The sequence below is a fragment of the Labrus bergylta genome, chromosome 19, assembly GCF_963930695.1.
Source record: "Labrus bergylta chromosome 19, fLabBer1.1, whole genome shotgun sequence".
Classification (NCBI taxonomy): Eukaryota; Metazoa; Chordata; class Actinopteri; order Labriformes; family Labridae; genus Labrus; species Labrus bergylta.
The window spans coordinates 7,124,417-7,140,714 of NC_089213.1; the positions used below are offsets into that span (position 1 = coordinate 7,124,417).

Here is a 16,298-nt window from a genome sequence, read left to right on the forward strand (position 1 = left end):
AAGAGGAGAGGAGGAAGGGGGAGAGGAGAAGAGGAAAGAGGAGGGAAAGGGAGAAGAGGAGGAAAGAGAAGAGAACAAAAGGAGAGGAGATGAGGAAAGAGAAGAGAAAAGGAGGAGGAGGTACAAGACAGCAACACATCTCAGACAGCATAAAGAGCCTCTTTGCAGGACAGAGTCATAAATCTGCATCTGATGATGATGGATGAACAGACGGTCTGACGGCGTCTGCGAGGTGACTCAGGTGATGTGTCGAGAATAGAAGCTGTGATACATAAACCAACCAACCTCTCACATGACCTGCAGTACTGTGTAATGTCAGCCATTGTACACTGTGAATCTCTGTTATTTTATGTGTTATGTTAGTCTAAATAAAACTAATTAATAACTAACTCTTGTCTTCATTAAAATGGGAATAGAGTGAAAAATGTTTGGACATTTTCTTACTGAAGAAATATAAAATGTAAACAAAGTATTATCGACAGCAGTGATGGTAACCTAACTTAAAGGGGACATATTATGAAAAATCCTCTTCTTCAGTGCTTTTGAACATATATTTGGGTAACCTGAGTGTCTACTGACCCACAAAATGTGAAATAAACCCATCCAGTCCTTTGTTTGTGGTCTGCATACGTCTTACAACACAGAGAAAAATTCTCTGTTTCAAATGTGCTCTCCTTGTGATGTCACAGTGGGATTCTGGTAAAAAAAAATACCCTCCCCTGATATCCCCACCCATGGACTCCACCCCCAGTCAGTGGTTCTTAACTGGTCGCGCCTCAGGACGCACCAACTACTCCTTCATGACAAATCGCGACCCAAATGTCTTATATTCTTCAATCAATCACTTTTATTTAACAAAGATTTTTGCAATTTAGACCTCAGGCGGTTCAAAGCGTGATAGAAGGAAGAAACTGAATGTAACAAACTTGTTTTAAAAAAGCACCTCAAAGACTTTTTCACAGCATTTTTCTTCCAGGCACACATTCGTGACCCAATGAAAACAGCTCCGCGACCCTCTTTTGAGTCCCGACCCACCAGTTGAGAACCACTGGTCTAAGTGAGTGACACGCTCCCCGCACACAAGATGATGATTTTCATCTCTGAGCACTCTGATCTCATGTATTGATCTCGGTTTGTGTACTCTTGACTACAACACTATCGTTTGGTATCGTATCATGCCCTGTCATGTCGTGATTTACTCTGCCGTTCCCAACCCTAGTTTAGAAAGTCACTCTGACGATTATTTTTGTTGTAAGTTATTTGAAAATCGTCTTTGCAATCGATTTTCCATTATAACAGTTGTACTTATTTATTTTTCTCTCCTTTTCTTCAGCTTTGGATTTTAAGAATCTTATTATTATTTCATGTTAGCCTGAACGGTTTCTACTCTGGTACAATTGCTACTGTGGCTCATAATAAATTATAAATAAATAAATCAAAAGAACACATTGCAGATAATTTAAGAGACTTTGTAAACCTTGACTGTGCATGAACTGAAAACACAAGATGACAGAATAAGTGACGATTCAAATATCGAGTAAGAAATGAAATCGTGTCTCTGAGAATAACATCAGATCTGGTGTTTCAGCTTCTTCTCACAAAGAGATCTTCACACCGCTCATACTCGAAAATTCCCCAGGATGTCTGTCATCACAAAGGTGCAGTCTACCGCTGCGACAGCCCGCACGTCACCCGCCTTAATTAACCAATCGGCATCGATCCTCGCGGCGTTCATGCAGGACATTTTCATCGTGGAGGGCAGAGAGCTCAGGGGGGGTGTATGCGTTACACAGAATCACTCTGATCGAGTTAAATCGAGGATTTATAGGTGATAAAAAGTGTGTGTGTGTGTGTGTGTGTGTGTGTGTGTGTGTGTGTGTGTGTGTGTGGGAGGGTGAAAGCGCCGGAAGGCAGACACCGGGAGAAGTGATGCTTCAGCACGTTGGACAGCTCCGATCCGGGAACGGAATCCTGCAGGTTTTATCTCCACCGGAGCACCGATAGACCGAGCAGACCTTCCTCAGGTAACACCAGATTTATTTCTCTGTTGTTGCACAGAATCAAAGAAAGTGTGATTTTACATTTAGTGTTTTAAGTGTGTGTTCAGGTCGTTGGGGGACGAGGGCGCGCCCCCCCCCCTTCCTCTTGTGAAATATGTAAAAGTGATGCAGTGTGTGAGAGGAGCTGAGGATGATGAGAAAGTGACAGAAAGAGGAGAATGAATACTCTCAGAGCGTCTTTATAAAGCGGGCAGAGGATTTACGAGGAGGCTGTTTGATTTTATTGAGTGGAAATGAATCATCATGTTGCTGAAAGACTCACACCGGGGTCTTTGGTGCAACAACAGATGAAGAGGTGCAGCGTGCAGCCGGCAGAGGGCGCTGCTGCACCGTTTTAAATCTGAATAACGCCAGCGTTTTCTGCAGGAGGAGGCCGGTTACAACGTGCAAATATCCGCGATCAAAGCATGCTGTTTGATTTGAATTTTACATCATATGTTTCCTTCAGTCATTAGCTTTTTGTACATTATGACCGTTCAACACACGTGACAGAGTGGAGCCCACATGGGGCCTTACCTGGGTTACAGTAGGTGGGCTCTGACTCGGCTCGGGGTGGGCTCTTGCTGTTGGGGCAAATGTTAAACCATGAAGAGAGTTTAGATGGGTACTGGAGGGGTCCCAACTGTGCCTAATTCATACATTTATACATTGCATAATGCACTCTTTGTCTATCGTTCATAAATGAACATTTCACACACTGAGTCTGTTGAGTGTGTGCATACTACACACACACACAGCAGACTTCATATTCTTTATTTTATGTTTTTAATTCTGTATAAGTTCTGCCACATTTGTTCTTATCATAAAAGCGGGAGCATCCCAGAGCTGACCGAAACAAAAGGCTTAATGTTATAAAGTCGAGGGGAATCGATATGAAAGAGAAAAGGACACGATCCATCAGAAAAGATGACAACACAGGTAGAGCCAGCGGGGGCGAACACCCGAACAAGGAGTGATAGATGGGAACTCTGAAGAAGCATAAGGTCCAGAACTTAAAACAGAGAAACCCCATGGAGTCCAAACAAAGTTTAAACTAGAAAATATGGTTTGTTTTGACAAACTTAGAGACAAAATAGGACAAGGACTAAACAAAGTGGGGGTATTCAGGGACAGGTGAGACATCAGGGCCTGATTTCAGATATGAGGCTCAACTCTGCGTTGAGTTGATTGAGCCTGATCTGGGACAGTCTCAGTTTCTGGTTCCATAACAGCTGATGTGAGTTTGTTTAATGAACTCTGATTTTCTTCAGTCAGAGTCCAACGCATAAACAGCCAATATAAATGGAGCCCCGATACTACGATTCACCATGGCAACAGGTGACAAAACAAGGTCCTCATACTTTAATGGGCTTGAGTTAGCCTACCCCTCTTTCCCGGGCTTGACTGAGCTCCCTCTTTGAATTGGACAATCCAGAGTTTCCCTCGTTCCATTGTTCTTTTTAAGAGGCACATAAATCTGACTGTCGTCTGCATAACAGTGGAATGAAATGCCATGCTTCCTAAGTATTGAACCGAGCGGTGAGCAAATAGAGAGAGAAGAGGAGAGGGCCTAGAACTGAGTCCACACGAGAGTGGAGCAGAGGAGTCGTAGTATGATCTGTTTTCTGGGTTCTCTCGCCCTTTACGTTGTTGTTTCCTTCTCATATAGTCGTGTATCTTCATGTGTACATTTGTCCGCCTCTTTAGTTCTCTTTCTTTCTGTTTTTGCATGTGTTGGGGGTTATTTGGTGTTTGTGCCCCTCCTTTCACACCTGTGAGCCCAATCACCTCAGGGAGAGAGAGAGTGAGGAGTGACATATGGGAAAGGATCCACAGGTCAGATTTGAACCCACACCGCTTGCTTTGAGGACCACGGCCTCCATACATGGGGTGCACGCACTAACCACTGCGCCACCAGCAACCCAAGTTTCATCTTTTAACTCGCTTCTCAAAGCTGATTTTTGTGGTCTGACTTTGAATTCATGTCGTCTTTTTATCGACTGTGCACCTTTAACCACTACTTTCCGCCTTTTGTATTTTATGTTTTAATTTAAGTTTATTTTTATTTAGGATATAGGGTACTTACAGCAAATCTCACAGAAAAAGCCAGATTATTTCTAAGGAGAAGAAAACATTCCCTCCGACTCTGACTCACTTTCTCCTCATCTTTCTCCTTCACTGCACTGAAAAACATCCATTAACCGAAAATATCTAGAAACCAAAAATACAGACATGAAATATGAATGATGCGGACTGCAGAGAGTATCTCATGTAAACCTTTAACACAGAGGCACCATGATACAGCAGAATGAAAGGCCTGGAGGTGTGATATCACAGTTTCTGTAATGAAATCAGGAACCTGTGCGGGATATAACTTGTCATGTGTTAGTTATGATGGAAGATATTTAAACCTGCTATAAGTCACATCTTTGAAACATTTACCCTCCAACATGAACAGAGAGGAGGAGATCTCTCTGCAGCAGGAGCTTTCTCTCCTCTGCAGCCTCACTCACAATGTTTTATGTTTGAATGTTGGTTTGTTTTGATTTAATCTGAGTGCTGCTACGTGTAGATCTTTGTCTCTCCATGTTCAGCTGACAAATCTCTCACTTGGACAAATAAATGTGAATCTAAAAAGACAGAACGAAAGTTTCTTAGTGATTTTAATATTGTTATGTTCTGTTTTGTCTAACGCTCTAATGATCTCCCTCAGGATGTCAGTGAACCTGTCTCTGTGGGTCTCCCCGTCTGATGATCCTCTGAACGTCTCCGTCCTGATGAACTCCTCCTCGCCCCCCTCTCTTCCCCCCTGGAAGGCGCCCACCTTCACCGTGGCGGCTCAGTGTCGTGTAGCGGCCACCCTGGTGCTGTTTGTGTTCGCCGCCTGCAGTAACCTGTCCGTCCTGATCAGCGTGTGCTGGGGGCGGGGCTATCGCCTGGCTGCACACCTGCGCCCGCTCATCGCCAGCCTGGCGTTGGCTGACTTGATGATGACGTTCGTGGTGATGCCGCTGGACGCCGTGTGGAACATCACTGTGCAGTGGTACGCCGGGGACGTCATGTGTAAGCTGCTGTGCTTCCTGAAGCTGTTCGCCATGCACTCTGCGGCGTTCATACTGGTGGTGGTGAGTCTGGACCGGTACCGGGCCATCCTCCACCCTCTGGACTCTCTGGATGCTGGACTGAGGAACAGACGCATGCTGCTTGTGGCCTGGACCCTCAGTCTGCTGCTCGCCTCTCCACAGGTACACAAGGGTCAAACCTACAAGCTGACTTCAGGTCAAAGCGGGTAGTGACACCAGTATTTTTCGTCCATTTTTTCAAACCATATTTTGCAGTCTAAATGTATGAAATGTTCAAAAGTTGTGGAATTTCGCCTCCAGAATTCCTCATCCTGCAGCAGTGAAACCGTCTGTGATGACTGCCACATAATCCTAAAGGATCAAAGTGTGCCCACTAAAAAGTTCTTCTTTTTGTCACTGACAGACTCACATTGTTACGTCTCTCTCTTCTAAGCCACCGTGACTCCATTGAAAGAGATGAAAGAACAAGGAAGATGCTGGTCTGCTGCTTTGGTATTATCAACAGTTAATTCAGATCCAACAAGTAAAAAAAAAAACTTACCAACTGTGGAATGAGTAGACTCCATGTCCTGTGAGGTGAAACCTCTGTTAGTTAATAGAGCCTGTTGGTTTTAAAGAGAGGAATGTAACAGCTGTTTCTAGTTATAACAAAAAGCTAAATGTATAAATGATTTTTAGGTATGCTTAGAATTTGGCTCACAACATTAGAGAAAGAATCCCTGCAGAAGTATAGATTTTTGTTGGGGAGAGAGATGATTTTTATAAAATGAGTCTAGACCCCATTGACAATAAGAATGATTATGCCTCACCTAACACAGGAGCTGCTCGTCTACAGCTGCCTCTTTTTTATTGGTATATACATCAATGTGTTACTTTGGTGATAGAGAGGGTTAGTTTGAAAACATTTGTGTGACAGAATATCACAAACAACCGAACAGTTACAGGCCGCGGTAGATCAGTGAGGCCCATGTACAGTTAGGTTCAATCATTGTTTTTGTTCATGGTGTCTGGTGAGTGTAAAGAGAGAAAGCTTGCTGCTGGATAAAAACAATCATCTTCCTTGTTTAACAAAAAGGTCTGTGTTTTTAGGGGTCTTTTTTCGTAAAGTTCTCAGACACAAGTGCTGTAACTGAGCTCAGCTGTCATCACGTCTTTGTACATTCATGGCGATGGCGTAATGATGTTGTCCCAGTCTGTGAGTACACAATGTGAGAAACACATTGTGTTATTGCATTTTTCAAGCACAGCACAGCGGGAGCTTCACATAAACACACACAGACAGACATGCACACACACACACACACACAGAATGGCGCTCTTCGGCTGGCTTTGCTGAAACGTCTCGCCTCTGTAATGTCTCTTTTACTACCTCTGAAGACGGTGGTACAGAGGGGTGATCAGTTAGTCCCTCCCATTACGCCTCCAGGACAGTCAGATGAAAGGAGAAACGTCACAGGGGGGTTATTACCACGGCTTGAAACGGCAGTCTGAAGAGGGCTTGATTCTGTCAGTGACAAAACAAAAGTCACACTTCCATCAAGTATATTGTCGATGCCTTACAGCGTGTTTTAGAGCCAAAATATTAAAAAGCTAAGGTTTACAAATACCAGACTTACCCATGAATGGAGAGGCTCTTCTTTTACAGGGTTAACTGGATGAAACGCGCCTCCTGAGGGTTTCTTGTTTCATCACACGAGTCCTTAAACTGCATCTTTCAGACTGCAGCCCTTTCTGTGAGGACGAGCCAAAAATAGCCAAGCCTGAAACTGATCTGTCACTGATAAACCTGCAGGCCAGAAGCTGCAAACCTGTGTGTCAGACCGAACTGATAACTGGTGTGTTTGTGGACAGATTACTGACCCTTCATACCGTCTGCTCCATTCTGTATTCCTGTAAGGTTACCCCACTGTCAAGGCTGTTTCCCAGCATGCATTAGGTGAGAGGCAGGCATGAAAAGGCCAACCTTGACAGACACTCCTAATCCAATAAGGATCACCTGCAGGAGAGCATGCAGGCTGCACACACAGAAAAGAAGACCTGTTTTTTTTTTAAAGGCAGTATTATCAGTATTCTGTATCAGTTCAACACTTTAAAGAACCTCAACAATCTCTCCCGGAAAATAAAAATCGGCACACACCTTTGTTTGTTCTCCCAGAAGTTGGTGATGTTCTTTTTCTGCTGGGTCGGGTTTGCTATTAGATGCAGCAATAATCTGCAATAAGGCTTAAAGGCTTAAAGCAACACACGGGAACATGCAAGAAACACAAGAACACAGGGATGAATGTCAAATTAAAACAGGAAATTAAACCTGAACACTGAAACAAACACAATTACATGGGGCTTTCACACTTGCAGAAATCTCCTGAATAGCTGAAATTTTCACTCTGACTTCACCCAGATTTTCTCCTGACAGACCCCTAGTATTTTTTCTGCAGCAAGTCTGAGTGAGCTGATGTGAGAACACAGCAGAATATTCTCTGGAGAATTCACCTTAGGCCAATAGGAGGAGGGAGTGACGTTTATATACTGTGACTGCTGCACGGTGCATAGAGTGTATGCATGCGACTGCTACAATCTACGACTACTGAGCAGTCCTCCCGAAATTATCTAGATATTTTCTGGAGAGCACATGTGACCTTTAGAACAATTGCATGAATGAGCCCCCGCAGTAGTAGTCAGGAAGTTGGGGCTATGAAAGTTGGTCGGCATAATTTCAAAAGCAAGACCTTCAAAAAAGCTTCTTAAAGCCTCCTAAAGTGAATGTCAACTCTCAATTTTTATTTTTTGTTGGGGCCTTTTAGAGGTGCTTTATCTCATCCGAAGTGGTGAGTTGTCAAACTAAATCAAAACAACAAAACCGATTATAATAATTATTTCCTTTTTTGCTTTTTGATTTGCACTTCCAAAGAGGGAGGATTATTCTTTATTCATCATACGGGCAACAAAGTTCCTCTCTTCCAAGTTCTTTGGTTCCTACTGAGGATGCACCTTTCCCGGAGCAGGAGAAATAAGTTTGTCTGTTTGGGGACTATTTTCAACGGCGGATGAATCCATATGTGCTTCCATATTGCTCTAGTGCTGTTTAAGGCAGCAGGATGTGTGCGTGTTTAGGACTGAACCAAAGTGTGTGTAAAAACTGAATTATTCTTCTGCATTACTGTCATTACCAAACATTTAATGCTCAGTAGTTTAGCGTAAATTTAACCACAGTTGTAAATGTAATGTCGGCTTAAACTTAATAACACATGCAGCTCCATTCTGCAGAAAAGGCACAGTTAACAAACAGCTTCATCAACCTCCAAAACAAGTATTTTGATGTTTAATATGTGCATTAAAATGACTTTAATGCACAACATGGAGACAAAGAGGCATCTCAGGTGGGAGATTCTTTGTCTACTTTGTTCAATATAAAGTTTGTTTCATATATAAAAAAAACAAACTTCAGTTGTGTTCTTCTGTGACAGCATGAAACTCATCCCTCATCTCTCTTCATCCTCAGCTCTTCATCTTCCGGGCCATTAAAGCAGACGGTGTGGACTTCACTCAGTGTGTGACCCACGGAAGTTTCCAGTATCTGTGGCAGGAGACGGCATACAACATGTTTCACTTTGTGACGCTGTATGTCTTCCCCCTGCTTGTCATGACTTTCTGCTACACCCGCATCCTCACCAAGATCAATGGGCAGATGCACAAGAGCAAAGGTGTGTGACTCTACGGAGGGCTTGAAGGGACATTTTTGCACCCAGCATTGCACAAAGCTGCTGATGATTTACAAAATATAATAATTTGGGTCTTACTAAGTTTTGTTTTTTATTGGTATACTCACGGTTTAAATCATGTTAACGTCACAAATCTGAGCAGCTGTTTCTGATTCAAAGCTTCACGCATCTCGTAAGATGTAAGAGTGACCAGTGGTGAACAGTAACTAAATACATTTACTTCAGTTCATTCAGTTCAGTTCCTTAAGTCCATTTTGGAGTATCTATACTTTACTGGATTATCATTTTTTGGGGAAACTTATACCCCACCACATTTGAAAGACAAATATGGTACCTTTGAGTCCACTACATTTCTATAAATGTTTTCGTTACTCTGATGACTTTTCATTTATTTTGCTAAAATCAGATCTGAAAGACAATAAAATGACCCGAGTTACTTTGAAGCTGTTTGGGTCCACATGTGCATCCAAAGAGATGATGCATGGGTTTCAAATGGATACTAAATGGGTTAGAAGTGGGTTACATTTATGCATTATGAGCCCTAATGGAGCCATTCAAGGAGCATCATATACCCATCTGGGCTGACCCATAAGAGCCTTATATGGAAACTGGGTACGGACAACAATGGTTGGGCCCAAGATGGGTATCTCCAATTGTAAAAATGCAACTCATTTGGCTTCCAATTGGAAGTGTTGGTTTGGTTTTACAAGCAGACAATGTGGGCTGTTGATTTGCTGATTTTTTTCTGTGTTTCAACAGAGGGGGAACACTGTCTGAGACGCAGTGGAACCGACATGATACCCAAAGCTCGGATGAAGACCCTGAAGATGACCATCGTCATCGTCAGCTCCTTCGTCATCTGTTGGACCCCCTACTACCTCCTGGGGATCTGGTACTGGTTTCAGCCAGCCATGATCAAGCACACACCCGAGTATGTGCACCACATACTGTTTGTGTTTGGGAACCTGAACACCTGCTGCGACCCGGTCATCTACAGCTTCTTCACCCCGTCCTTCAGAGCCGACCTCGCCGACGTGTTGGCGTGCTGCAGAGGTCGTCGAGCCAACAATGCCTCGCCTCGCTCTGTGGACCGCCTCTCCGGGCGATGTCACGGAGGCGGTGTGGAGATGGAGTCTGATTTGAGCTCAAACCCGCACAGTGGGAACCCAAGCTAAACGGACTTTGACACTGCTACGATGAACTTAATGTCTAAAATAAAGATGTCAGCAATTTCAAGCTCAGAGAAATCCAAGAGCACATGACTGCATGGTGAGCTACTTTGGTTTTCATGCTCTTAGAGACTCTAAGTCTGCACCAACTTTCGTTTATTGCAGTGTCTGATGGTAGGCCCTTGTTCTCGATGGACTGTTGATATCACAAAGAGAACAAATGTGCTGCAAGACCCATGTGTGCCAATACTCTACTACTAATATGGCTTCCCTCACAGCAGGAACCTCCATGCTAATCTCAGATATCTACATATGAGTACAAAATTAATATGCAACAAGAATTTGGTGTCTAGAGCGCTCTTGTTTACATTTGAAGTCCAAGAAGAATTGACCCACAACCTTTCAGGTGGGAATTTTTCCTCTACTCCCATCTCCAACTAAATTTTGTCTCAAGTTGTAAGTCATGCTTGCGGAATAGCAGATAGCTGCACCAGAAGCCCCAAAATGTTGGCCCTTTACCCAAGAATTCCTTGATAGACGATGTAAATTTGGGAACCTCAGAGCGGACTTAACCATGTGTTAGAAGGAAGGCAAATGAACATAGAACAGACACTAAACCAACTACAAAAAGACATTAAATTGTACACTGAAACACCCACTTGACTCCATCTGGAAACAGACCCAATGGCCATTTAGTAAGGAAGAAAACAGACTTTGAAACAGAAGCTAAAGGTACCTTGAAAGAGATGCCAGCATACCTAGAAGCCCCAGCTACTGGACCTGAAAACAGATGAATGGCAAAAGGTTACTTAAATACAAATCTCATCATGGTTTAAATAAAAGAAAGTGAACTGTAAAAGAGTTGTTAATAGTACCTAGAAGCGGACATTTCAGGGCACCTTTAAGCACATTTAACCACATGTAAAAATGGAACAAATAACAACTTTTAAGATCCAATGGGTACCTCAAAACGCCAACTAAAGGTTACTGTAAACAGCCTAAAAACGTTACTTAAAACAGGCCTATCCACATGTAAGAATGAAAGGAAGCTTTCCTGACAGATGCATGCCAAAAGGTACCTCAAAACAGACCTAATCATGACTAAAAATGAAAAACTGATAGTATGTTGAAACCGACATGAAAGGGTAACTTAAAACAGATCTAACCTCTGTTACAATGTTACCCACCCTGATGTCGCCCACTGGTCCGTAGACGAAGCTATGACTTTGGCATTTTGGTCGTTGCCAGGTTGTGGGTTTCTAACTGCAGCAACTCTCGCCTGGCCTTGCCACATTCTGCATACACCACTTCCGGTATAAACATAATCAAAGCTATAAATACCCGACACTCATACACCTTTACGACACAGTGGGTTAGGGTTAATTTTCAAGTTTCACAACATTAAAGGAAATCAAACATTATATTCTTTGTCTTTGATCTGAGACATCAACAACAACACACACTGCATATACACTTTCACATTAGGGACCCGGGTCCGGATCCGAGTACAGGAAGTGGACTGCTCTGTGATGTAATTCTAAACGGCTGAGAGCATGACTGTGACTGGTTTTGAATGTGGGTTTTGGCAGATATCATCTATTTCCAGTATTGCATACCACCACTGAACCTTTTAGTGGTATGCAGTGCTGGACCGTACTGGCCTACTTTCACCACGCAGGACCGTTGCCCCTGGTGGCTGTCAGGAATAATGCAGATTTTAGATTTTTTTTTACAGCTGCATCATTTTTAAAAACAAAAAAACTTAGTCCTTAGTCTTTTTGAAGTCTTAGTCCCTTAGTCCTTAGTCTTTTTGAAGGTCTCGCTTTTTGCAAGAGACGGAAACCCTGCCCTGCCTTGGTCTTGGTCTTGGCCTTGACTCGGTCTCGATCCCTAAATGTCTTGGTCTTGTCTTGGTCTCGGAGCACTCTGGTCTCAGTTAGTGTGGGATTGACTTCAACACTAGTCTGTCGCATTACACCCTGTTTTTACTCTCCTGGTAATCTTCTTCCTGGCAAACCTTCCACCTGTTTAACTTTCACATCTACTCACTTTGCTCTCCACTGAAGTCTGATTGAACTTGATTCTTCCCAACACTAAGCACATCCATACAGTCTGTTTCAACACTACCTCTGCCAACTGGATAATCAACACCTCCTGCATGATTGTAAAAACTACTCTGAACGGTAGTTTGTATCATAGCCTCTAGAGAGATTTTATGGAAATATAAAAGGATGTCATTATTTACCAAAATATTTGTAATAGCAAGATTTGACTAGTAATGTATGCAACACTATATGATCATCAAATGTACAATTTATGTTAATTATATGTAACAATGAATGTGAGTGCACCACAATTATATTCTCTTAAGTGCAAGATGGTGTGAAGTATCAGAGTCTAATATATGCTCAATAAAGTCTGCTGCAAATTTCAATATCAATGAATGTCAACGTGTTTTACTACAACCAAAAAGAGCTGAAGCGAGGCCTTGCACTGTCACATCTACTGTAACCGTAGAGATGACTTAAATACACAGAATCACAGGTGTAATGTGGTATTTAAAAATTGTCAACTGAATATAAATTGAGTCAGTATAGTCTCTTTGTCCAAAATCATACACCTGGGCAGCAGGAATTTCATTGACTGTAAAGGAAACTATAGTCATGGTCTTTCTCTGCTAAATTGCAGGATCTCTCTATATAAGGGGCTCATGCCACTTATTAAAGGTCACATATTATTATCTTTTTCAACTAGTTTAAATAAGGCTCACCAAAACAAGTCTTTGAAGTTGTCTATAAACCCCTCAATTTCTGCCCTACTCAGAACAGGCTGTTTCTGTGTCTGTACCTTTAAATGTAATTGTGCTGTTTCTGACCACGCCCCCTCTCTGGAAGGGCTCGGGTGTCTCAGGCTTTCTCGCTCCATGTCCTATTGTTTACGGTGAGAAGGCAGACTCAGAGGGCAGAACAAACACCTAGCTGTGGGAGTGTCACCTACCTGGGGGAGGAGTTACTGCCCTTTGTGATGTCATGGAAGGGAAAATCTCCAAACATTTTCTGAAAAGTGGAGGAGGCAAAAGATGGAGAGGATGGACTTTTATCATAAACTGAGACAGGGGGGTTTCCAGGAAATTACTGGGCTAAACTAATGCTAACAAGAAAAAAGTAGACAGAGAGATCCATTAATTAAACAAAATTTATTTATTTGGTTTTAGGCATACTGGAATGTGTTCAATAAGGAGAAAAGTCGAGGTCGATCCAGACGTTCAGATCTGCAGTCACACAGAGACCAAGCTGTTCGGAAGCATTAAGAGAGAAAGCAGAACGTTTCTCTCAATCAATCCTTAATTTATACTGTTATCAATCCATATTTTTCAAATCTTAAATTATTGTTCTTTTGTATTCTTTAGAAATATTTCTAACTGAATTTACCCAAAATGAATATGCACATTTTGGGGGAGACTTTGTCCAATTAGCGCCACCTTTTCCATGGCAAAGTGCTCGTGTTGTCTCAGGCTAAATAAATAAATAAATAACGTTAAAGGGTCAGTCCAATCAAATCACAAAAAATACATTGTTTTGTTTTGTTTCTTTAAAATGAGACGCTAATGTTTGCTAAAACTGGTTTGGTTTTCCTGTTTATTATTATTGGATAAAAAGTTCCAGCTGACAGTAAGCAGCCCTTAACTACAGGAATGTTCCATTTGAACCAGGAACCTTTGAGGGATCATGGTCCAGGGTCTGAATGAAGTTTAGGGGACTTCATTTTGAACCCCAAAAATGTTCCTGCTATAATAGACTGGTTGGAAGTTGTAGAAAATGGGTCTTTGCTAAATGATAACAGGAACTTAAGGTCCACCCTGCTTTTTAGTGGAAACAGGATTTTAGTGTAACATAAGGCCACATGGTCTGTGCTAGGAACTGTTGGAACTCCTAGCCCTTTTTTACTGAATCCGCACTGCAAGAACTATGAACTATTTAATTCCTACAGGCTCGTTTAGAGGAACCTTTTTAGCTCCTGCTTTAGAGCAGGTACTCTCTCAGCACCATGGCGGTGCGAATGCAGACAAAAAAGTAAAGTTCTCTGGGAAGTCCCTAGTGGATAGCTCCTCTTAAAAAAGTCCCAGGAATCTTCTTGGTCCAAACACACCGATGCATATTCTGAATTAAGCTAAGTGTTTTATGATTTACGGATTAATTTGCAATAAAATGTTAAAGATATAAAATCTAATCTTAAATGTACAGGAAACAAACTGAAATGAACCCTAAATTGAGATTTTTTTGTCACTTGCATGAACTGACACCATTAAAAAGACTTTTTTTTTTTTGCAAATGTTTGACATTAACATGTAAAATAAATTCACTGTAAGCCCAGCTTGGTCTCTGGTTGTCTGCATCTCCTCGGCGGTCTGTCTTCAACCTCAAAACTTTTTCATTTTGGCCAAAGACCGAGGACAGACCTCGGTCACAACAGGTTAAAGCTTTAAGTTTTCAGTCGGCTACAGAACACGTGGAAAGCTTAGAGAAGCATTAAATCATTAAAGCATTTGTTTCTCCTTGGTACTAGCAGCCAGCCTACACATTCCTACATTTTTTTTAATACATTTTTGTAGTTCTTATCTTCTAGTCGCTGGCTCTTCAGGTCAGAATGTGAGTTAATCTTACCATCTCTGGAAAACTCACATCAGCTGCTGAAAGAAGACCATCACAAAATAATCCTAACAATCGTCTCTCTCCCTTACACATCTCAAAATAAAAGGAAAACATTTTTAAATCAACATAATCAATGTTATCAGGGCTAATAATAATTATAATAACAATAATAAACTTTCCAACAAAAGAGAACATTTGTTTTGGCACCTTGTCCTGAGCACAGCAGGAAGAACGAAAGACTCGAATGAAAAGAGGCCGAGAAATGAATCAAACAGAAGCAACGGATGCTTTCCATTTCAAAAAACTACTTCAACATCTACACACTTCACACTACAAAAACACATCCACTTTCTGGCTCTTCCATTTCAAATACACTTTTTGGTATCGCATTGGTTCAGCAGGTTTTTCGTCGTGTAGGAGAGAAAGGATGGGGAAGAATAACCCTTTTGTTTTATATTGCTCTGTCTTTGAGTTTTCATCTAACACTCATAAAGGGACACGGTGAACCTTGAGGACCATTAAAACTTGAGAAAACACACAATTCAGATCCATACTGTTCAACCCTGATTACATTTTTTTTTATGTTTGAGGAACAGGAACCTTTTAAAAGTCCATCAGAAATGACATTAAGCGGTAAGACTTTTGAGGCTTCAGAATAGCAGAGTTGTCACCAAACATCAGTTTGTTTTGGTTTCATGCTGGTGCTCAACGTCGACATCGACTGGATCAAAAAGTCACACATTCTTCCTTTAAAACCAACATTTATAAGATTACTGAATATTGTTTTGGTATTATATTTGTGGCATTATGAAACCATTCTATAGATACAATTCTTGATTGATTTCATGAAGGGAATTAAAAAGCAGCCAACCACCAGGAAACCAGAAATAGGAAGAATACATTTCTCGTTTTTTGGGGGGCCAATCTCAGCTGGACTTTAAGGTTAGTGGCGTGTACAAGCAAGGTGTTGAATTGAAATACTTCGTCTGGATTTGTGGTCCCATCTTAAAGCTGAAGCCCTCAAGGTTCACCTCAAGTTACGTCGTTCACACATGTATCCTGTCACGCTCTCTCGCATGTTTCTGTGCTTTGGTTATGACAAAGAGTAAAGGAGTATGAATGTTAAAAATGTAGAGGTATTTGGTAACATATATCTTTACAATATCTTAATATTTGGCAAGAATTCAACTACTTTAGAAAAGGGAAGAAAGCATTTCTCATAGTATCCATCTTTAAAGTCTTTGAAAATATCTGACATCTTCATTTGGTCACTTTGAAAAAAGTATAAACGTACGAATCAACAAAAGAAGAGTTCTGTGTTGAAGGGGTGCGCCTGCAATGACGTCCAAACGTCCAAACATGAAATATATTGTTTAAAAAAAAATGGAAATGAAATCATGAGGAAAAGGTTTTTTTTGTTTTTTTTTGGCTTGGGTTCAGTTAAAGCACTTAGCACGCAGGCGACCCCTTCAAACAGAAACAAACGAGTAAGTAAATCTCTGTTAAAATAGCTCTTCAAAGGAAAAGAAAGAAAACCATCAAATGAAATGTTGACATCTTTGGGGATCTTTCAGCTTGGTTTTCATAGCACTTTTTTTTTTTTTTGGATATGCTGACAAGGTGAAACACACCTCGT

At 41.6% G+C, this 16,298-nt stretch overlaps 1 protein-coding gene across 1 annotated transcript; it reads left to right on the plus strand.

The window, feature by feature from the left end:
• Positions 1-1,604: 1,604 nt before the first annotated feature.
• LOC109987527 (gonadotropin-releasing hormone II receptor-like) lies at positions 1,605-12,519 on the plus strand. The gene is made up of 4 exons (XM_020638627.2): positions 1,605-2,024; positions 4,753-5,284; positions 8,622-8,823; positions 9,601-12,519. The coding sequence occupies exons 2-4, from the start codon at positions 4,754-4,756 to the stop codon at positions 10,014-10,016; spliced, it is 1,149 nt and encodes a 382-aa protein (XP_020494283.2). The 5' UTR covers positions 1,605-2,024; position 4,753; the 3' UTR covers positions 10,017-12,519.
• The last annotated feature ends 3,779 nt before the right edge of the window (positions 12,520-16,298 follow it).